This window comes from Mobula hypostoma, chromosome 20 (genome assembly GCF_963921235.1).
Source record: "Mobula hypostoma chromosome 20, sMobHyp1.1, whole genome shotgun sequence".
In the NCBI taxonomy this organism is placed as follows: Eukaryota; Metazoa; Chordata; class Chondrichthyes; order Myliobatiformes; family Myliobatidae; genus Mobula; species Mobula hypostoma.
In genome coordinates this window covers 42,554,768-42,579,486 of record NC_086116.1, presented here as the reverse complement: position 1 = coordinate 42,579,486, position 24,719 = coordinate 42,554,768, and the positions used below count along the sequence as shown (strand labels likewise).

The following is a 24,719-nucleotide window of genomic DNA, read 5'->3' as shown; positions in this document are numbered from 1 at the left end:
CATGATTGAATGGTAGAGCAGTCTAATTCTGCTCCTATGTCTTATGGTCTTATGGTCTTATGTTCCCCTAGAGAGTCTAGAACCAGATGGCCTGTTTTGATCAGTTTGGGTGAGACAAGCAGGTCTTAGGTTCAAAGTGAAAGATGAAATAATCAAGGGGAAACTTAAAAGATGTGGAACAAGCTGCCAGCAGAAGTGGTATATGAAGGTTCAATGTAACAATTAAGACAAGTTTGGATAGGTACATTGATGGGATGGGTATGGAGCGATATGGTCAGAATGCAAGTAGATGGGACTGGACAAAAGACCGGGGGGCGCAGTCTCGATGGGCTGCAGGGCCTGTTTCTGTGGTTTGCTAGAGTTGGAGGACTCTGTGTGTGGGTGGGGGGGAGAAACAGGGTATGCTCTGTGGTTGTTGTTTTGTTGTTTGTTTGTTTTCTGTGCTGTTTTGCTGAGTATTGGGGGCAAGCTATGTTGGTGACAGAATGTGTGCAAAATTCCTCCTCCTCTCTGTTCTGAAGTGACGTCCCTCTATTCTGAGGCTGTGCTCTCTGCTCCTAGATGCTCCCACCTTTGGAAACATCCTCTCCACATCCACTCCATCTGGGCCTTTCAGCATTTGATGGGTTTCAGCAAGATCCCCCCCAATTCTTCTAAATTCCAGTGGATAAAGGTCCAGATCCATAAATCCATCCTCAATAGATAACCCTTTCGTTCCTGGAATCATTCTCGTGAACCTGCTCTGAACCCTCTCCAATGTCAGCAAATCCTTTCTAAGATAAGGGGCCCAAAACTGCTCACGATACTCCAAGTGAGGCCTTGCCAGTGTCTTATACAGCCTCAGCATTATATCCTTGCCTATATATTCTAATCCTTTGGAAATGAATACTAACATTGCATTTGCCTTCCTCACCACCAGCTCAACCTGTAAATTAACCATCAGGGAATCCTACATGAGGACTCCCAAGTCCCTTTGCACCTGGGTTTTTGAATTTTCTCCCCATTTAGAAAATAGTCTAAACTTTTACTTCTTCTGCCGAAGTGCATGACCATACACTTCCCACCACTTTTTTACCCATTCTACTCAATCTGTCCAGGTCCTTCCTCAGCCTCCCTGCTGTTTCCGCAACGCAACCTGTGCCTCCACCAATCTTCGTATCACATACAAATGGGGCCACAAAACCATCGGATCCATCCTCCAAATCTTTGACATATCATGTAAAAAGAAGCAGTCCCAGCACCAGCTCCTGCCGAACTGTCACCAGCAGCCAATCAGAAAAGACTCCCCTTATTCCCACTCTTTGCCTCCTGCAAGTCAGCCAATGTTATATCCATGGTAATATCTTTCACTTAATAGCATGGGTTCTTAAATCCTGTTAAACAGCCTCATGTGCGGTATCTTGTCATAGGCCTTCCGAAAATGCAAGTACACAGCATCCACTGATTCTCCTTTGTCTACGCTGATTGTTATTTCCTCAATGAATTCTAACAGATTTGTCAGCCAAGGTTTTCCCTTGAGGAAACAATGCTGTTGTTGGCCTATTTTACCATGTGCCTCCAAGTACGCCAAAACCACATCCTTAAGAATCAACTCCAACTTTTCCCAAGCACTGGTCAGACTACCCGGCCTATAATTTCCTTCTTTCTGCCTCCATCCCTTCTTGAAGAATGGAGTGACATTTGCAATATTTCAGTTCTCTGGAACCATTTCAGAATCAAGAGATTCTTGAAAGATCATTGCTAATGCCTCTACAATCTCTTCAGCCACCACTTTCAGATCCCCGGGGTGTAGTCCATCTGGACATTTTTCTGCTTCCCTCCTTTTCCCTAGCAAGAGCAACTGCACCCACTTCTACCCCCTGACACTCTTGAACTTCCGGCATACTGCTAGTGTTTTTCACAGTGACGACTGATGCGAAGTTCGTGCATCATGCCCTTGTCCCCCAACCACAAAGACAGAGGAGTGCCCCAAAGAATGAATGACAGTAAAATGTTAGAGCCCCAAAGCCACCCCAGCTCCCCCCTCCAACCCATAAGCAGCAGCAAGGCAACGATGCCCCCTCCCCCACCGGCATCAGCACCATTAACTGAGCACTCAAGCCTGCAGCAAAGCATCAATACACAGACTTGCAGTACCCCAAAGACTACTCACTCACCCAGTAATTTGACATACCAAAGGCTCGCTCTCTCTCCCTAATAAGGGAAAAAGAGGTGTCTCCATTTCACAGTGAGACATTACAAAACAACTCGCTGATTTATGGCAGTAAAAGTCTGTTGAGTCACTTCCTCCGAGCTCTGTGCCCAAAGAACTCGGGTCTCCGGGCACACAGCCAGCAGCCAGCTCGCTGCTTTCGATCTTCCATCTCCCACACTGCAACAGGAGGTGGTACCGACCTCGAGTCCACCCACCTCCAGAGCCATGAAAAACCAGCACCCTGACGCTGCTAATGTAGGCGGTGTCCTTGGCATGTCGAATAGAGGCCAGTCGTGAGACCCCGAGAGCAGGTCCCATTCCTGCAAAAAACCGAGATCAGCGCATAACTCCAGGTCAGGGTCTTCAAAAGAACCCTGAAAAGCAAAAAAAGAGATAGTAAAGATAGAAATAGAGGATAGGAGATGAGGGATAAATTGACAAGCTGGGAGGTGATAGATGGAAAAGGTAATGGGCTGAAGAAGAAGGAACCTCCATCCGGTTCACCTCCCTTTCTCTCATGATCCACTCTCCTCTACTATCAGATTCTATCTTTTTCGGTGCTTTACCTTTTCCACTAATCACATTCCAGCTTCGCACTTCATTCTCCCCTCCCCTTCACCTGGTTTCCCCTTCCCACTCCATCCCACCTTCCTATTCTGGCTTCTGTCCCCTTCCTTTCCAGTCCTGATGAAGGGTCTCGGCTCGAAACATCAACTTTTTACCCCCTTCCTCCCCGCCCCCATAGATGCTGCCTGACCTGTTGAGTTTTGTGTGTGTTCTTCTGGATTTTCAGCATCTGCAGAATCTCTTGTATTTATGATTTTTGAACAACAGAACAAGTTCGAGGATCCAAACAGCTTCTTTCTCGTGGCCTTTTGTTCCACCACTTTCATATGTAAAATACAGTCGGTTTCTCTCAGCAGTAGAAATAGCTTTGTTCTTTGAACTGCATGGAATATAATCTAATACAATACAAGGGACCTACAAATCAATATCAAAATCAATCACGCTTTCAGTGGTTATCTGCGAAAAGAACCAGAGAACGACCTGTGTTTATACAACCTCTACAGCATATTTGGGCATTTGGAAACTCACTCAGTACAAATATTGACTGGAGCTGAGGGCAACACGTTCATTGGATCAAGGAAGGAACTTCAAATGCAACTTTTTTTTTGTTGTTTTTCATCTGAACTTATAAAAGAACAGTCAGATCCAAACCTAGTCTCATTGATCGCTGTGTGAGAGCCTCAGTGCACTATGAAACACCTTATCCTTTTCGCTTGGCTCTTGTTCACCTCTGAAGTACAAAGTCTTGAAATAATCGCAGGAGACTTTGCAGAACTGAATGTAAGTGTTAAAATGTTCAGATCTGATAACTAACACCGCTTGTCTACTTAAACTATGTACAAGCATGAGAGAAATGCATTGAAGTTTTGAACCATTAGATCAAAGTTTGGTGACAGAGAAGAGGATTTTAATTCATGGGGAACACACACAAAATAACAGGTCAGGTAAAGTGTAAGGAGAGGAATAAACAGGTGATGTTTTGGGCTGAGACATTTCATCGGGCTCATGGCGAAGTGTCTCGGCCCAAAATGTCTACCACTTATTCCTCTCTGTAGATACTGCCTCACTTGCTGAGCTCCGACAGCAATTTGTGTGTCGCTATGAATTTCCAGCATCTGCAGAATCTCTTCTGGTTTTAACTCGTGGGGAGCAGACACAGTACTGGGAAAACAGGGATGGCCTTTATGTGTATCAGAATGGGAGCTTTATTGGTTCATATTGCTAGGACTGTATATACAGTTTTAAAATGTAGAATTTTGTAGTATTCAGATGAAGGGGACAATTAGAAAATTAATAAGGCGATGAAAGTTAACAAGGTTAGAAAATAATGAGGCAATACGTAAATCAAAAAGATGCTGCAAGTCTGAAAGAAAAATTGAAAAATCTCTGGAGACAGCAGGTCGGGAAGCATATGAGAAAAGAGCTTCTGGTCTGAAATGTTAACATTTTGTGGTTCCATCGATGCTGACTGACCTGTGAGTGTTTCCAGCAGTTCGCAGAATGAGCAGATTAAGAGTAGTGGCATCGGTGACATCACGAAAACGTGTCAGGAAGGGACAGAACAAACTAACATGATAGTGATGGATTAGGCTTTAAATTCTTATTTTTTTTGAAATTTAACTTTCTTTACGCTTGCTTATATGTTTGAACAATTACCTGTTTTTCTGTTAATGTTCAGTGGATTTTCAGTAATTTGTAGCATAGTTGGCTTTGTTTTTTTTTAGTTTCTTTGGATAGATAGATAGATACTTTATTGATCCCAAGCAAAATTATAGTGTCACAGTAGCATTGCAAGTGCACAAATATACAAATAGTAGAAGAGAAGTAATAAAAGATAAAAAATAAGTTAGCTCAAACAGGCTAACGGGGGGGGGGGGGGGTCGTCACTTCCCCGGCCATAGATTGACTCATTATAGAGCCTAATGGTCGATGGTAAGAATGACCTCATATAGTGCTCTTTGGAGCAGCACAGTTGTCTTAGTCTATTACTAAAAGTGCTCCTCTGTTCAGCCAAGGTGGCATGCAAAGGGTGAGAAACATTTTCCAGAATTGCCAGGATTTTCCTTAGGGTCCTTTGTTCTACCAGAGCCTCTAGTGTGACCATTTTGACTCCTATAACAGAGCCAGCCTTTTTAATCAGTTTATTGAGCCTGTTGGCATCACTCGTGTTGATGCCATTGCCCCAGTACACCACCACATAGGAGATTGTCTTGGCAACAATGGACAGTAGAGGCGATTCTGGCCCTTCTTGTACACAGCCTCTGTGTTGGTGCTCCACTTAAGTCTGTCATCCAGGTGCGCCCCAGGTACTTGCGGCCTGTGTCACGCAAGCATAAATCAAATTGCTTCATAGGCTGTTCTCAACAAAAGAATTTTCTTATCTGTCTAGTCTGAACTAGTTTTCTGTATAAAGACATTCACAAGGCAAAAATATTTTTCTTCCTTTAGTTTTTTACTTGATCTTTCTTACTGATTGATTATTGTCATGTCTTTGTTATAAACACTTAAAATGGCTGTAGCCACAAGATTTATTTCTTGTTCCTGACTTCCAAAGAACCTCTAAACTGTATCATCTGCAGATCCAATAACAAAAGTACACAATACATTTAATCATAATCAGCGTGGGGAAAGATTATGGAAAGACAGTACTGAAGGATCAGATACTTTTCTTCTTCAGCATGGAAATGTCAAAACCAATAGGTATACGTTTAAGGTGAGAAGGGGGATGTTTAAAGGAGAAGTGTAGGACAAGCTTTTTTAGGCAAAGAATGCCAGGGAAAATAGTAAATGCAGGTACAATAGTAATGTTTGAGCCATTTTGAAAAGCAGTTCAACAGGCAATCAGTGAAGATATAGACCATGTGCAGGCAAATGGGATCAGCTTAAACTAACATCATAGCACAGACATGGCAGATTAGAGGGCCTACTCCTATGCTGTACTGTTCCATGTTCTATATTATTTAAAGTTTGATAGCATAATTGAAATCAGAATCAGGTCTATTATCACTGTTTTATATAATGTGACATTTGCTGATTTGCAGCAGCAATATCGTGCAAAGATGTGAAGTTACTATAAATTGCAAAATAAATACATAGTGAAAAAATAGGAACAACGAGATCATGTTCATGGGCTTATGAGCCATTCATAAATCTAATGGTGGAGGGGAAGAAGTTGTTCTTACGGGTCTTCAGGTTCCTGTACCTTCTCTCTTCTTCAATGAGGGTAACAAGAAGAGGGCTTGTCTTGGGTGGGCAAGGGTCCTTCATGAAGCAAATGGAAACAATCTATTAACCATTATGGATGTTAGTATTTCTCACCACTACAGTGAATGCTATAGAGAGAGTGCAGAGGAGATTTACAAGGATGTTGCCTGGATTGGAGGGCATACCTTATAAGAGTGTGGGTGTGTGGCCGGCAGCAGTGGTAGAAGTGGATACAATAGGGTCTTTTAAAAGCCTCTTAGACAGGTGCATGGAGCTTAGAAAAATAGAGGGCTATGCACAAGGGAAATTCTCGGCAGTCTCTAGAGTAGGTTACATGATCAGCATAAAATTGTGGGCTGAAGGGCCTGTAATGTGCTGTAAGTTTCTATGTTCTATGTTCTATGTAGGGTTATAAGTGACCAATATCTACAGTTAATGTGGTGCTGAAGGAAACTAACATCAGTCCTGAAGAAGGTCTCACCCCGAAGTGTCGACTGTTTACCCTTTTCCATAGACCCTCCCTGACCTGTTGAGTTCTTCCAGCATTTTATGTGTGTTACGTTAGTTAAAAATAGAATTGGAGAAAGTAATAGGACTGAAATTCAGTAAGTCATCTCCAGGTGATGCAACCTTTGAAAGAGACGTCTATGGAGTTACAAGTAAACTAGGTGTCATCTCCCAAACTTTGATAGATTTTAGAACCTTTTCACGAACTGGAAGGTTGCAAATGCAACCACTGTGAGAAGAGCTAGGGTAATGTATCCAAGACTGCTGATGCTACATGGAGGGTAACTTGCATGAAGTATGCAAGAGCAGTACAGAGCAGTGCAGATCCTTCAGCCCAGAATGTTGTACTAGCCTTTTACACTACCCAGTGTTCAATCTAACCCTTCCCTCCTACACAACACATAACCCTCCATTTTTCTTCCATTCATGTGCCTCTCTAAGAGTTGCCTTAAATGTCCCTAATGTATTTGCCTGTACACTACCCCGGCAGTGCGTTCCATACGCACACCCACTATCTCTGTCATCTCCTGTAAACTTTTCTCCAATCACCTTTGCGACACAGACAAAATTCTGGTGGAATTCAGCAGGTCAGGCAGCATCTCTGGAGGGAAAAGTAACAGGCAGTGTTTCAGGCCAAGACCCTTCATCAGGGTGTTATTCCCCTCCGTAGATGTTGCCTGACCTGCTGAGTTCCTCCAGCACTTTGTGTGTGTTGCTCTGGATTTCCAACATCTGCAGAATCTCTTGTGTTTATAATTTGCTCCTATCACCTTAAACAAAATGTCCTGGGGTATTAGCCCTCGCTGCCCTGGAATAAAGGCGCTGGCTATTCATTTTATCTATGCCTATCACTTTGGTTGAAAAAGTAAAAGAGTAGAATTTATTTGATATATGGAGAAAGATCGAAACTTGTTATGTTCACAGGGGTCTGAGTGTCTTGGTATATGAATCAATGAAAGGTAATGTGCCAATACAGCAAATGATTAAAAGGGCGAATGGTATGTTTGTTTATTGCAAGAGGTTTTACATTCAAGAGTAATCTACGTTTAAATCTGACCCTAGTGAGACTGGATTGTGTACAAGTCTGGTCTCCACTTAAGGCTGCATGTTTTTGCAATAGACAAAAGTACACACATTGGAATCTTGGACAGGTGGGGCTGGCTTGGGATTGTCCTTTGAGAAGGCAAGTGCAACGTTAGCATTCGTTTTAAGAGGACTAGAATATAAAAGCAACAACATAATGCTGAGGGTTTATAAGGCATCGGTCTGACTGCACTTGGAGTATCGTGAGTAGGATGTGCTGGCATTGGAGAGTATCCAGAGGAGGTTTACAAGAATTATCACAGGAATGAAAGGGTTAATGTATGAGGTGTGTTTGATGGTTCTGGGCCTGTACTCACTGGAGTTTAGAAGAAAGCGGGGGAAGGATGATGGAGAGGATGTTTCCGATAGCTAGGCTGTTATGCCCAGAGGGCACTGCCCCAGAATAGAAAGACAGCCCTTTCGATTAAAAGATAAGGAGGAACTTCTTTGGCCAGAGAGTGGTAAATATGTGGCTTTCATTGCTACAGGTGGCTGTGGAAGCCAAATCATTGGGCATATTTAAAGTGGGGGTTGATAGTTGCTTAATTAGTAAGGGTGTCAAGGTTACAGACAGAAGACAGGAGAATGCAGTTGAGAGGGAAAATAAATCAGCCATGATCAAATGGCAGAGCAGACTTGATGGGGCGATTGGTCTAATGCTGTTCCTATGTCTTATCGTCTAAAAGGTTAAGTAGACTGGACCAAGAGTCCCTAATTTTTGAAATAATGGGAGGTGATCTGCTGAAGCATGCAATGTTTTGGACAGGTTGTTTATTTGAGGACAATATTTCCCATTGCTAGGGTGGCTAGAACCAAAGTTTAGTATCAAAATAAGAGATTGCCAAATTCCTGACAGATAAGAAGAAGTGTCTTACCTTTGGGGAGTGCATCTTTGGAATTCAGGGCTGTGGAGCATACATCTAAGAGTGTATTCCATCACTTGTGATGGGTACAGAAAAGTGGAGCTGAGGTAAATATCGGCTGTGGTTATTTGAAATAAGGAGGAGCAAGGAGCAAAATGATCTCCCCCTGTTTTTATTTGTGATGTTCTTAAATGAGCAAAGCAGATTTAACCCTTCAGAATTCCATGATCATTCAATAACACAAAATCTAGAATATAATCTGAAATTCATCTGGAATAAGATGCAATTAGTGCATCATCATATACACTGCTGCGTTGATTTTCCTTCCTTGTACGAAGCTCACAGAATAAACAGTAAACATGTTAATAATAAATAGGACGGTGAGCACAAACAGCAGAATAGTGTGGAGGTTGTACTGCAGTCTGAAGTGGTATAAAAGGAATATGGAATAACAAAGAGCAGTGCAACTAAAAGTCCAAATATGTGTCAGCACCGCTGGGGATGCGAATGAGCTGATTGGTTCAGGAGTCTGATGGCAGTGGGAAAGGAATTTCTCTTAAGTCTGGTAACACTGAACCAATTTTGTAAAATTCCATTGACTTCGCTGAGATCTCCAAAGGAAGGGAATTTGACATTGTCACCTTATCAAGCCTGTATGTGTCTCCTGGCCCACTGCCACGTGGTCTGAAATGGCCCCACAGTTCTCTCAGGTGTCAAGAAGGCTCATCATCATAACTTGCATGGCAATTGGTGACGTTGCCCACTCCACCTAAGGCTCTGAAGAGAGGAGCCAAGAGGAGGCAAGAGGAGGCAGCTGGGAATGACTCGATGTGTCACAATCTCAGCTCAGTAGAAGAAATCGGCTTGGAAACTGCTTAATCATCAGAAATGTTGGTCCAGTAACATAGTCAGATTAACTCCATACAATAATGTAGTGCCTGGAACTTTTCCAATAGACTCAATGGGCTGAATGGCCTAATTCTGCTCCTATGTGTTATGGTCTTATGACTTACGGAGATTCAATAGCAGCTTTCAAAAAGGAATTAGCCGATTATTTGAAGACAAAATAAATATGTTGGACCAGATCACTGGTGCAAAGTATTGAAATTTGGGATGTCAGACTAGGGTAGGTTCATTGGTAAGCCGGCACGGTAGTTGGAATAACACTATTACAGTGGCAGTGACACAGGTTGAGCTCTGCTGCTGTCTGTAAGGAGTTTATATGTTCTCCCTGTGACTGTATGGGTTTCCTCTGAGTCCAAGGGTGTACGGGTTAGTAGGTTAATTGGTCCAGTGGATGGCATGATCTCATTGGGCTGGAAGAGCCTGTTAACATGCTGTATCTCTAAATAAATAAAAAGATTAGAATCATAGAGTAATACTGTATGGAAAAAGGCCCTTCAGATCAACTCATCCATGACAACCATGGTGCTAGTTTCTGTCTCGTCACATTTGTCTGCAATTTGCCCATATCCCTCTAAACCCCTCCTGCCCATGTACCTACCAAACTGACTTTTAAATATTGTTTTTGTACCTGCCTCAATCATTTTCCCTGCCAGCTCGTTCAGATTCATTTATTTGTCGCATGTACATCGAACCATCAAACGCGCAGTTGGCACTAACAATCCGAGGGTACGCTGGGGGCCAGCCTGCTAGTGATGCCACACATTCCAACGCCAACGTAGCAAGCTGACAGTGCTCGGCAGAATAACACAGAACCCAACAGCAAGACAAACCCCTTTCCTCCCAACTCCTGCCGCACCCCCCCCCCACACCTACCCACCCACACAAATACGTAGTTCTCTGTGTTCCATGTAAACATCGCCCTCCGTATGAAGCCTTTGCCCCTCAGGTCTGTTTTACATCTTTCACCTTTCACATTAGACCTCTTATTTTTTATTCCCCATCCCTTAGCAAAAGGCTCTGGGCGTTCACCCTATCTATGCCCTTCATGACTTTAAACACCTCTGTAAGGTCATGCGTTATTCTCCTATGTTCTAAGAAATAAAGTCCTAGCCTCCCCACAAAGCTCAGATCCTCGAATTCTGGTAGTTCTCCATGCACCTTCTCTGCCCTCTTTCCAGTTTGATGTCTTTCCTATGACAGGGCCACCAAAACTGTATCCAATACTCCAAGTGCTGTACAACTGCAATGTAACATCCCAACTCCCACACTCAGGAGCCTGACTGATAAAGACTAGCATACTAAGAGCCTTCTTCACTACCCTGTCTGCCTGTAACACCACTTTCAGCAAACTCCTAGGTACCTCTGATACACCGCCCCCCAGGGCCCAACCATTCACTCTTTAAATTATACCCTAGTTTGACTTCCCAAATTTCAATACTTTGCACTTGTAGGATTGCTTATCAAAAAGTTAGAATGGACTCTATAGACTGTATGGACCCCTTCCACACTATGACCTGTGATTCCACATGTAGCAATTTAGCATTTAGTATTATATTTCCATTCAGTCACTGAAGTGCATGAAAACTCCTCCAAATATGAGTTTCCTTCTGTAGTAACCATCCTTATAGCCAAGGTTTCATTTCTATTTCCATTAAATGATGCTCAGGAGGTTTACAACAGGTTCAGTGAATTCAAAGGGTTAAGACCATAAGACGTGGGAGCAGAATTAAGCCATTCAATCCCATCGGGTCTGCTCCCCCATTCCTTCATGGCTGATTTATTAATCTTCTTAACCTTATACTCCTGCCTCCCTACAAGCTTTGATATCCTTACAAATTAAGAACCCATCAACCACCATCTTAAATATACCCAATAATTTGGCCTCCACAGCCATCTGTGGCAATGAATTCCATATATTCGTCACCCTCTGGTTAAAAAAATTCCTCCTCATTTCTGTTCTAAAGGGATGACCTTGTATTATGTGGCTGTACCCTCTGGTGCTAGACTCACCCAATAGAGGAAACGTCCTCTCCAAATCCAACGTGCTCCCAAGATGAGGTTTTCTGTTCCAGGACATCTCAAATGTCCTCTTTCTTTAAGGATTGTGGTTTCCCTTCTGCTGTCATCAATGATGCCCCCACCTGCATCTCCTCCATTTCACGCACTTCGGCCCTCACCCCATCCTCCCACCACCACAACAGGGACAGAGTTCCCCTTGTCATCACCTACCACCCCACCAGCCTCCGGATCCAGCACATTATCCTCCGCAACTTCCGCCACCTTCAACAGGACCCCACCAATAAGCACATCTTTCCCTCTCCACCCCTCTCCGCTTTCCGCAGGGATCGGTCCCTCCACGACTCCCTGATCCACACGTCCATCCCCACGGATCTCCCACTCGGCACATCCCTGTAAGCGCAAGTGCTACACCTGTCCCTACACCTCCTCTCTTGCAACCATTCAGGGCTCCAAACAGTCCTTCCAGGTGAGGCAACACTTCACTTTTGAGTCTGTTTGGGTCATCTATTGCATTCAGTGCTCCCGGTGCGGCCTCCTCTACATCGGTGAAACCCGACGCAGATTGGGGGAACGCTTCGTCGAGCACCTCCGCTCCGTCCGCCGAAACAGACAGGATCTCCCGGTTGCCACCCACTTCAACTCTGCTTCCCACTCCCATTCAGTTATGTCCATACATGGCCTCCTCTACTGCCATGATGAGGCTAAACTCAGGTTGGAGGAGCAACACCTCATATACGGTCTAGGTAGTCTCCAGCCCCTTGGTATGAACATAGAATTCTCCAACTTCTGGTAATTCCCTCCCCCTCCCTTCCTCTATCCCTATGTCACTCTGCCCCCTCCCCCAGCTGCCTATCACCTCCCTCATGGTTCCGCCTCCTTCTACTACCCATTGTGTCTTCCCCTATTCTTTCTTCGCCTTTCCTGCCTATCACTTTCCTGCTTCCCCTCCCCCACCCCTTTATCTTTCCCCTTACTGGTTTTTCACCCGGAACCTACCAGCCTTCTCCTTCCCACCCTCCCCCCACCTTCTTTATAGGGCCTCTGCCCCTTCCCTCTACAGTCCTGACGAAGGGTTCCGGCCCGAAACGTCGACTCATCATTTCCACGGATGCTGCCCGACCTGCTGAGTTCCTCCAGCGTGTTGTGTGTGTTGCTTTGACCCCCAGCATCTGCAGGGTATTTTGTGTTTACTCTCCAAATCCACTCTATCTAGGCCTTTCAATATTTGATAAGTTTCAATGAGAGCCTACGTCATTCTTCGAAACTCGAGGAAGTACAGGCCTAGAGCGCCTCATACATTAACTCTTTCATTCCTGAGACCATTCTCATAAACATTCTCTGTACCCCTTCCAATGCCAGCGTGTCCTTTCTTAGGTAAGGGGCCCAAAACTGCTCGCAATACTCCAAGTGCCATCTGATCAACGTCTGATAAGGCTCAACATCCTCACTATTCTAGTCCTCTTGAAATGAATGCGAATATCGCCATATTGGAATATTGGAGGAAGCTATTTGGCCCATGGTGTCTGTGCTGTTCAAAAAAGTGTTCTCCAGAAGGCCTGGTCATCACATCAGATCTCAAGAGTTGCAAATTTAGCTTGCAGATTTTGGCAGAAGAGGTTGGAATTTCCTCATCATAGGCAAGAGAGGTCCTCATATACATGGCAAAGTCTAGATCAGTGTGCTGATGAGGTATCGTGGAAATATATCCTAGTGTCAGTTGAAGTCCACCCACCCTGTATTTTCCTGTGATGTTGAGTTAATATAACTTCTTAATAACTAAAAACACATCTGTGTTGTTGCTTCATTTCAATAATAAATTTATTCTTTGCCAGGGCGTTGAAGTTCCCAGAGCTCAAAGGCATGAAGATGGCCCTCGTGTAAACAGAAACACATATGAAAAACGCCAGAAGGTACATCTAAATCTCATTAATCTTGTATCAGTACTCTGTGATAATGCTTTGTCCTCTCATTTACCTGGTGGAATGTAATCTGGTATCATTGAAACCAATCCATTCTCTGGAAGGATATTTTTAATATCTTTATTTTTTAAATCTTTCAAAAAACATTAAAATTGTGCTGTCGCTTCGCACATATACTAAAGCTCATTCCTGTCGAATATTGACTCATAATATTATAAGCAACATTACATTTCTTTCCATGACTTGTTATTAAATTGTCTGCAATGGATGTCTAGTTTTAACCTTCCTAACATTTCTTCATGTACTTTTCAAGGCATGCACTCATTAACATGTTTTTAAAACTTGCATTGATAAAGACCTTTCAATGACTCTTAAGATATCCCAAAGCATTTCACAGCCACTGATATGGAAATGAAGTTAACTCACTGGTATGTTGGAGGTTAAGTTTCATTTGGCAAGTTCCCATCAGCATGAGTTAATGATCATCTTATTAGTGAAGCAGTCGGGCAACAAATAATTGGCCAGGGCTTTGAGGAGATCTCCCTTGCTCTTTTTTTTTGGACTATTAACAAATATATATTTTATCTATTCTGTCATAAAATCATAGAGTACTACAGCACAGAAAGTGACCCTTCAGCCCATCTAGTGTGTGCCAGTTACTCTGCCTAGGCCCATCAACCCACACCTGGACAAAGGCCCTCCACAACCCTCCTATCCATGCATCCAAACTTCTCTTAAATGCTGCCATTGAACCCGGATTCACATTTCTGCTGGCCCCCCATTCCACACTCCCCCCACCCTCTGAGTGAAGAAATTCCCTCTCAGGTTCCTTTAAAATATTTCACCCCTCATCCTTAACCCATAACCTCTCGTTCCAGACTTACCCAACTTCAGTGGAAGAAGCCTGCTTGTGGTTATACTATCTCTACCCCTCATAATTTCATGTACCTCTAAGATCTTACCTAATTCTCCCACACTTAAGGAAATGAAGTCCTTGTTTTGTTTTGCAACTCCAAAATGTAAAACTATTTCAAAGGAAAACAAAAGAGCCGAAAGATGCAAGTCTTAGTTCATTTTTTACTTCAAGTGAGGCGCGCACATATCATGTGGTGATGTGATAACAGATGTCATTTACGTACTTTTACACATAACCTGCAATGCATTATTTAAATGAACAAGAATGCTTAATCAAACTAAATATTTGCAACATTATTTAAATTTTACTGAAGTATTAATTACACAACACTTCTCCATGTTTAGCTATAAACTATAAGCTTAGCCATAAACTCTAACTCAATATAAAATGCATCCCAACTATATACACAGTATACTGTGTAATACAACTACTCTACAGACATCCACAGCATAGTAAAATTTTTAATAGTCCCAATCAGGCGTAAAGATTTAATCACTGTGGAGGTCTTCTCACTCTTGTGGGATAACATCTTTCCAGAAAAGGCGGGGGGTGGGGGGGAGGTAACTGTGCTTGGCATGTGAGACTTGTGGCTGTGAAACAATCTCAGGTTCTGGAGCTGCCTCCATGGTGGTTGTAGAAGTTAACTCTGTGACTGCAAGAACTAGTTCTGACAGCTCTGGCCACCTTTCTTCTCTAACAATTGCCTCTGCTTTCCTCAACTGATCTATGTGTCGTCTCCAGATGATATCAGACACACTCTTCACTGTGTAGGAGAGTTCTATCTTTAATCATGCCAATTACCCATTTTAGATCACCCCTGTAGTCCCTCACCAGAACTGCTTGTCCGGAAGTGAAACATTGAATCTCCTTGTTTGAGGAAACCTCAAAATGTGTCATCTCTTTGTCCTGCATACTCCTTCTAAGATTGGGTTTGAAGAGATCCATGCATGAACCCAAGGGATGACTCAGGAACAGCATAGCTGATGAGTTGTTTGTTGTGGAGTGTGCTGAATTGCAATATGCATGGAGGAAATTGGCAAACTTCTGATTCAGTGTTAGTTTAGTGTGTTCTGCTGACATTGTTTGTAGTGCATTCTTTAGACTCTGGACAAACCTTTTCACCAGAGCATCCATAACTGGGTAGTACTACGCAGAGGTAATATGATTTATTCCATTCATTTTTGATGAATGGCTGAAATTGTTCCGTCACAAACTGTGGTCCATTGACACTAACTAATTGTTCTGGAGCACCAGTCCTTGCAAAGAGGCTTCTCAACACGTCAACAATGTGTGAGTCTTTAGCGGAGGAAATTGGGAACACTTCTGGCCAGTTTGTAGCTGCATCCATTACTATCAAAAAATTTGAGCCCATGAATAGTCTGGCAAAATCCACATGAATCCTCTGCCAAGGTAATGCAGACCATTCCCAGGGATGGAAAAGCACTGCTGTTGGCATCTCGCATAGTGCATGGCAAGCTGCTCGGTCTGCCGATCTATCCCAAGCCATCTAACAAAGCTTCAAGCCAATGTTTTATTTTAACCATGCCAAGATGACCAGCATGTAGCTGCTCCAACACTGGCTCTCACCTTGGATGATACAACTTCCAATCCCCACATAAGGGAGCCTCCAACAAGGGCAAGTTCATCCCGGCCCTGGTAAAAATGGGTGAACTGGTGTTTCTGCTGCACATTCCAGTCACTTTGGGTGGGCATGTAGACCTGGGACAGTATGGGGCATTCTGTGGTTTCCCTTTGGATCACCTCTGCTGTGATAGGAAGATGTATGAATTGCATCGGGGTGAATATGTCAAGAGGAGTGTCCTCTTTTGTAAATTTTTCATGTATTTCCTTTTCCAAAGGTAAACAAGGCAATGCATCCACATTTCCATGCTTAGTCATCTTCTTTAATTCGATCTTGTAATTGTGTCCTCCAAGGAACAGAGCCCATCTCTGCACTTATGCTGCTGCTGTTAAGGACTAGCCTTAAGCGGATTGAAAATGGACACTAGTGGCTGATAATCCATAACAAGGATAAACTCTCTTCCATATAATTACAGGTTAAAGCATTTTAAACCCCAAACCAGACTCAAGGCCTGTCTGTCAATCTGTGCATAATCTTTCTCTGCAGCAGAAAGGAAACGTAATGCAAAGGCTATAGAACATTCATTTCCATCGGTCATAATATGTGACAGGAAGCCGACAAGTTTCACTGGATGATGTGGATCATAATGTGTCAGTACAGTGTCTGACATCACCATTTCTTTTAACTGTTAGAAAGCCATCTCACACTGCTTTGTCTATTGCCATTGTTTCCCAATCGTAGTAATGAGTTCACAGTAATCATGTTTGGCGAGAACCTGTTATAATAATTGAAAAATCCAAAAAAAGGACTGCGACTATGACATGTCCTTTGGCCTTAGGGCATCCACCACCACTTGAATTTTCTCAGGACACTTACGTAATACTTGTACGTCAATGGTGTGACCACAGTAAGTGATGCTTGGTTTAACAAATTCACACTTGTGCCATACTCTGAGCCCATCACCTTCTGATCTGTTTAACACTGTCTTCAGATTTTGGAGATGTTCCTTGTCATCCTTATCAGTAACAATGATGCCATCCAGGTAAAACTGAGCGCTCGGACAGCCTTACAGCACCTAGTCCATAGATTACTGCCAGAGTGCAAGTCCAGATGCTATTCCCAAAAAAAATCCTATTTTAGTGATAAAGCCCTTTGTGAGTGTTTATGGTGAGAAACACTCTGGACTCTTCCTCCATTTCCACCTGTAGGTAGGCCTCAGTTAAGTCTACTTTGCTGAAGTGTCTTCCTCCAGAAAGGATCTTAAAGATATCCTCCATCGTGGGCAGAGTTTATTGATCTACTTTCACCACTGGGTTGATGGTGACCTTAAGATCCCCATAGAGCCTGACAGGTCCATTCTTCTTGGCTACTGAGGCCACGGGTGTTACCCATGGGCTCTACTCACCTTGAAAAGAATTCATTCAGCCTCCATGGGATCTTGCTTACTGAGTAATTTATCGCAGATGGTACAAGGAACTGGAGGGGCTTTGCAAAATCTGGGTGTGCCATTCTCATTTAGCACTATTTTACCTTTGATATATTTGAGTTTTCCTAAGCCATCCTTGAACACTGCTGTGGCATCATCTGGTACGTTTAAATTCGCTTTCAGTTGCCTTTATTGCAAGCCATGGGGAAAATGGTGGATGGATCTCCAGTCGGGTTGTCCCTGACTCTGCCAACACACCCCCACAATGCTGCCCTCCTATTTTTACCACGTACAAGCCCAGAGTGACTTGTTAGTTGTTGTATTTCACTATTACAAAAGTCGTTCCAACAGGAGTTATCTTTTCTTCAGTGTGTAAGTTCTTAATTGAATATCTGCAGGCTTCATTTTAGTATCTTTGAAATGCCATTCATTTTGTGGAATGACTGAACAGCCAAGCTATTGTGCAATTCCATTTTAATTAATTTGCCATTCACTTTTGGTGTAAGCCACATTCTTATCTATTATTAGTTTTCACATTATAAATCTCAAGGCTACCCATTCCCGTGTCACTTCCATCATTATCAATTTTTTTATCAACAGTATGTAGATTATTGCTCTTTGTGAAGCTATGACTTTTTTCTTTTTCTTTTCTCTGTGCAGTTTATTTGTTTTTGTCTGCTCAACATGCGCTTTGTATCCTACTGTGTTGCATTTTCTCACAAACAAGAGAAAATCTGCAGATGCTGGAAATTCAAGCAACACACACAAAGTCCTTCTGAAGGGCTTTGGCCTGAAACATCGACTGTACTCTTTTCCATAGATGCTGCCTGGCCTGCTGAGTTCCTCCATCATTTTGTGTGTGTTATATTTTCTGCAAGTTTCACCTTTAAATCTGCATTAGTCTGATGCATGTGAGCCCCTGCCACAATGGTAACGCAAGTTGTATGGCCAGGCAGATTGCTGTTTAGATGTTGAAATTTTGTTCACACTCACTTTCATTCCTGACTGCAACTCAATTGCATCTCAATCTGCTGTTTATTGACACAGCTATTTCAACTGCTGTTTTAAATGTAAGTTGTGCTTCAGTGAGGAGCCTTTGTTAAGTGTTTTCTTGTAAGATTCCAGAAACTAAACAATCTGTTAGTGCATCACCTAACCCATCACTGAATTAATAATGCTCGGGCAATCTCTTCAGTTCAGCCATGTATGCTGAAATGGACTCCCCATCTTTTTGATTCCACTTATGAAACCTAAAGCAATCTGCAATCAACAATGGTTTCAATTCTAAATGTTCCTGCATTACTTTCACAATATCCGCAAAGCTCACTTCAACCAGTTTGATTGGAGCAGTCAAACTTCTAAGCAAACTGTGTGCCCTTAAACCCAATGCACTCAGTAAAATTGGCTCTTGATTCTCATTGGCTATTTCATTTGCTTTAAAATACTGCTCAATCCATTCAGTCTAAAAAATTTGAGTTTTCTTTTGTGTAATGGAATGTGTCTATATTTCCAATGTAGCCAGCCAATTTTGTTTTTGATTAATGAATATTATCACCCAGTACTCTGTTTCTGAACCCATGAATTTGCCCATTTTCTGCCTTTTTAAACTCAACCATGTCTGTACTTTCTGAAGGACATGTGCTGTGCTATGTTACTTTCCTTGATCATTTCTTGCTGTGCTTTTTTTTATAAGTTCAAATGTCTCGCTGCACTTCAACAGTTAGGTAGTCATCATAGGTTCATTTTAAAAATACCTCATCACCACTGTTATGTTTTGTACTCCAAAATATTAAACTAATTCAAGAGGAAATAGGAGTACTGAGAGACGTGAGTCTTAGTTAATTTTTTACTTTAAGTGAGTGCACACGTATCATGTGGTGATGTGTTGACGTATGCCATTAATGTGATTTTACAGATAACCCACAATACATTATTTAAAGAAACAAAAGTTCTTCATCAAACAATATATTTACAATATTACTGAAATACTAAATACACAACAGTCCTAACCTACTCAGCCTTTCCCTCAAACACAGGTCCTTAAGTCCAAGTGACATCCTTGTAACTTGTGAGCATCAATGGCAAAGTTACCATTTGTTGTTCTCTCCTAACTGATCCTGAACTGATTGGTTCTTTGTCCTGTTTTAAAGAGAGTTAGGAGCAGGACTGATAATGAACTATTGCTTGTAAGTGCAAGCAAATTAGTTTCCCTGGTGCTATCATGGCGGCTATCTCAACTGTCATGTGACCAGCAACAATGACTATAGAATTGAATTGAGTCAGGTTTTATAAAGACAATCCAACATTTATTAAACTCTGCTCAATATAAAAAAAATAAAGAAATGAAAATCTTAACCGGAAGTAAACTGCTATACGGCCATTTAACAAACCGTCACTCAGTACTAGTTCTTAAAGCGGTAAATGCGAAAACAGTTCTTAAAGCGGTAAATTTAAACACAGTTCTTAGAATGGTAAATTTGAAAGTCCAAGAGATTTATACAGTAAATTAGGAGAGACGTTCCTGAAGTAAAGAATTCCTCAAAGACACGACGTCATGCTAATCCCAGCCGGATCCTGCCTTGTCCGCAGGATTCACAACAACGGAAATAAAACGGTTTAAAGGCACTGACCTTTCCCTCTGGATACTAGATCCTGCACAGCCTTTTCTGCCACTTTTAGCAGAGGCTATCTCATGCAGATCACTCTTTCTTCAACTAATTCAATAATGGTCGATCCTTTCAATCGTCGAATGACTCCTTCAGATTCCCGTCTTCACTCTCCAATACTACTGAAAAGGTACATCAACAAACCTGGCAGAAATTGGTTAAACTGCCAGTCCAGCACTTCTGTACGTTACAATAGAACGTAAAACGCCGTTTTAAATGGAAATTGCGTCATAAGGCAAATATGCAGCGGAGCGGAGTCTCCGGCTAATGTCCTAACTGGAAAACTAACTGCGTCACCACAGGGGTCTCCTTTTAAACATGTGGTGAACATGTCATCACGTGATCTCACACCAGCCAGAAAATTACATTATGTGACCTTCGCAAGCCCATTACATCATCCTCATAAGACAGTCGCAAGATATCCATGAGATATGTAACACAACACTTCACAGCAGTCAGTTGTAAAATCGGAGCTCAACTCCCACTGCTGTCTGAAAGGAGTTTGTATGTTTGTTTGTACGGCCACCTATGTTTCTTCTGAGTGTTCCCATTTCCTCCACATGCCAAAGACATACAGTTTTGTTACCATGTTGCTACTGGAAGTGTGGCAACGCTGGCAGGCTGCCCAGCACAATCCTTGCTGATTTGATTTGACACAAAATGATTAATTTCACTGTATGTTTCAATGTACATGTGATAAATAGAGCTAATCTTTATTGTCTTTATAACAAGCTTCAATAGGTTATTCAATTGTATCCAAATGGATCCTATCCTCGCCGTATATGGAGAAGTTATTGGACGAGAAGAGGTTCACAAACTCAGGGGTCCAGCCACCAGATGACAACTTCCAGACTTCGGATCGACCCCTAAGCCTTGATCATTAGCGTCGATCCCAGAACCCGCCAATCACCGAGCACTCAGTCCTGAGCTCTGGACTCACCGACGATGCCGAGTCGAACAAGAGTTAGGAAGAGTCATTTCTCCTTGAAGAGAAAATGCCAGCTTTTATTCTCATCTTCCATCAGCATTTAGTTCTGATAAGGTCAGAGAGAGGACACAAATCTTTGGTGCCTTCGTGAAGAAGGAAAAGGATTGGTTTATGATTCAGTGGCTTTTTCCCTTGCACTGATATCCTGTACAATTCAGACTTTATGATGACACTAACTGCTGGTTGCCTTATTGAATGTGGAAAATGGCTTGGTGATGGACAGATAAAGAAAACAAAATCCAGTCAATGCCTACCAGAAATGTGACAGCTCTGAGCTGAAACAGAATATCTCTCAGAGATAAAAACTTGAATATGAACTGAAATAATTTGAACAAAACTCTGTCAATAGCTCTGAGTGAATTAAATTGGATAATTTCTGACAGGTGTCATTTTGCTGGTCTTAAATCATCCTCTCTGCAAACAAAATAGGCCAAACTTCACTGGAATGGAGACTCCCTAAGGCACCCATGGGTTAGAACGTTTTCTGAGCATTTTGGTTTTAATATAATTTGTTCCATAATTTGCTGGGACTTGAGTTGAGAGCAGAAGTTTAAGTGTTTCTGAGCATAGAGTGAGTGACAGGTTCAGGGGTTTATCCTCTCAGCCAGAGGAGAGAGCGTCAATGGCAATCGAGAATGAATTTGAATCAAATATGCTCTGGAAAAATAGAGAAGAAAATAGCAAAGGTTTTAAATTTTTAAAGCTAGAGATTCTGCAGATGCTGGAAATCCAGAGCAACACACACAAAATGCTGGAAGAACTCAGCAGGTCGAGCAGCATTGATGGAGAGGTTTTGAGTGAGACCCTTCATTAGGACGGGAAGGGAAAGGGAAAGAAGTCAGAGTAAGGAGGTGGGGAGAGAGGAGGGAGAACAAGCTAGAGAGTAATGGGTGAAGCCAGGTGAGCGGAGGAGGGGGATGAAGTAAGAAGCTGGGAGGTCGGACGTGGAAAAGGTAAAGGGCTGGAGAAGTAGGAAGCTGATAGGAGTGGAGAGAGGACATGGGAGAAGGTGAAGGAAGAGGGGCACCGGGGGAGGTGATAGACAGGTGAGGAGAAGAAGTAAGGGGGAGGTGTGAAAATGGGTATTGGAATAAGAGGGAAAGAGAGGAGTAAAAATTACCAGGTTGAAGTAATCAATGTTCATGTCATCAGGCTGGATACTACCCAGATGAAATATGAGGTTTTAGTTTGTAGCACTTCAAATCTTTAGGAAGGTATAATGGTATCCGTTAGTCTCGCGAGGCCATGGATCTGCGCCTGGAAAGTCTTGCTTCAGTCACTCCAGGGCACAGGCCTGGGCAAGGTTGTATGGAAGACCGGCAGTTGCCCAAGCAGCAAGTCTCCCCTCTCCACGCCACCGATGTTGTCCAAGGGAAGGGCAAGGGCCGGTACAGCTTGGCACCAATGATGTCGCAGGAGTTGTCAGAGCAAGGTTGAAAGCAATGTCGGACTGCCTTAGGGACTCCAGCTCCGGATTTGTCCTCAGGGTTTACTCCTGAAGCCTTTCCCATGGGTGGGTATGGCCGCAAGGCAGCGAAGGTTTGAAATCGGAGTTTTCCCTCTCTTAGATGGACTGCCTTCCCAGGCTGACGAGCTCCATCTACCCGAAGCACTGGTTTTAAGGGACCAGGACCCGCCTTCACCCCTTCTCCTGTCAGTAGAAACAGTTCCACCGGGCTTAGAGGCTAAGCCACATGAGAAGGCCAGGAGTTGGACTTGGTTGTCGGAGGCTATTGGAGGCGCATGCCATGAGGAGCACTTTTAGTTAGTGGGAGTTTGTCCCCACTACCACTCTTCGGCTTGACAACCTTGGAACCAGAAGGTATAATATTGTTTGCTGAGAAGAGAATTGGCAACCTTCTCAACTTACACAAAACATCTCCTACTTTTGGTAGCCACTTGCCTCTTTTCCCCTTCCCCTCCTAATTTATTAATCTCTCCCATCTGGTAGCCCTCTTACTCCTTCTTTTCTCCTCGCCTGCCCTCATGATCTGCCCATCACCACCCTCTGGTTCCCCACCCCTTTCTCTTACTCAACTGTCCTCTCCTATCAGACTCCTTCCTCAGTCCTCTGTCTTACCAATCACCTCCCAGCTTCTCACATTAACCCCTCGCCCCACACTCACCAACCTTCCCTCTCACTGATCTCACCTGTCACCTGCCAACTTATATACCTTCCCACCCTTCCCTTCCCTCCCCACCTTCTTATTCTGGCTTCTGCTCCCCTACTTTCCAGTCCTGATGAAGGGTCTCAGCCCAAAATGTTGACTATTTATTCCCCTCCGTAGATTCTGCCTGGCTTGCTGAGTTCCTCCAGCATTTTGTGTCTGTTACTCAAGATTTCCTGCATCTGCAGAATTCTTTGTGTTTAAGAATCTTCTGATTGAGATTGAAATGGCAACTGCTAAAAGGCTACTTACACTGTTAATTGGGTACTTATCATTTTTTCGCAAGTTTAACGGTCAATTAATGTGCCAATCCAGAAAATTTCTCAAAGCAACAGGGAATCTCAAGCCAAGGTGCTGCTGTGTGAATCAGTGTGACTTGAAATTGTTACAGATCTTCACATTGCACCATATAGCGATTAAATTTACTGATAGATCTGTTCATTTATTGAACACAAAGCAGGAGCAGCTGAATTTCACCTCGGGCCCACGCTGCAAATGGCTTGTGCAGTAAACTGATTTTATTTTTTCCAAGGATTAACCCAACACTGTCGCAGAATAAGATGGTGCTGCATTTTCCTTCTTGTAAACCGACTGAGGAATAAAACAGCTCAGTTTCATTCCAGTATATTACCAATGCTATGGTCTGGTAAGCAAGCCAAGGAATATACTTGAATACTTCAGGAACAGAATTCATTGATGGTAAAATGTGTGGCCAAGACCACTAAAACTCACCTCTTAGGTGTGCTTGCATGCAAATAATGTCTTCATTCATCGAATTAAATGAATCATAGCTTCCAAGAAGTCGCATTAAAAATCTCCCAGATATACATTATTCGTGAAAAACAAATCATAAAGATGCCATTTTTATATTTTTCAGTATTTATTCTTCACCAATTTATTATCCATGGTGGATTGTTTACCTTAGTTAAGGAGTGCTTGCATACAAATAATATCTTCATTTGCAGAATCAAATTTAAAGATTAGTTTTATTTGTTATACATATGTTCATTGAAACATACAATGAAATGCGTTGTTTACATCAATGACCAACACTGCCTGGGCATATGCTGGGGGCAGCCCACAATCGTAGCCATGCTTCCAGTGGCAATAAAGCATGCCCACAACTTACTCACCTTAACCAGGCTGAGGGAAGAAACCCACTCGGTCACAGGGAGAACATACAAACTCCTTACAGACAGTAGGAATGGAACCTTGGTGCCTGGCACTGTAAAGTGTTATGTTAAACACTACACCATCGTACAGACCTTAATGTATCACAGAATCCACAAAGAATTATTTAATATCTCCCATACATACTGTACATTATTCATGAAGAACAAATTTAATAAGTGCTATTTTTGATGTCTTTCATTATTTATTCTTCAACAACTTATCCTCCATGATGGATCATTTACCATAATTCAAATGAGCTCCAAGTGCTGAGGAGTGAAAATTACCCATCGTCAGTCCTGGTTAATCCCATAGATGCTACCACCAAGAAAACTCACCAGCACTTTTACTTCCTCGGGAAGCTAAAGAAATTTGGCATGTCCCTTGTGATCCTCAACAATTTTTATCAATGCGCCATAGAAGACATACTATCTGGAAGCATCGCTGTTTAGCGTGGCAACTGCTCTGTCATGACGACAAGAAACTGTAGAGAGTTGTGGACACAGCTCAGCACATCACAGGAACCAGCCTCCCCTCCATG

The 24,719-nt window shown here is 42.7% G+C and overlaps 1 protein-coding gene across 1 annotated transcript in view; it reads left to right on the top strand.

The window, feature by feature from the left end:
• Nucleotides 1-3,382: 3,382 nt before the first annotated feature.
• itih2 (inter-alpha-trypsin inhibitor heavy chain 2) overlaps nt 3,383-24,719 on the top strand; it is a 106,012-nt gene continuing 84,675 nt past the window's right edge. The window contains exons 1-2 of the mRNA XM_063072734.1: nt 3,383-3,541; nt 13,176-13,253. Of these exons, the coding sequence (XP_062928804.1) occupies nt 3,452-3,541; nt 13,176-13,253 (168 nt within the window). The 5' untranslated portion in view covers nt 3,383-3,451. The remainder of the gene's footprint in view (nt 3,542-13,175; nt 13,254-24,719) is intronic.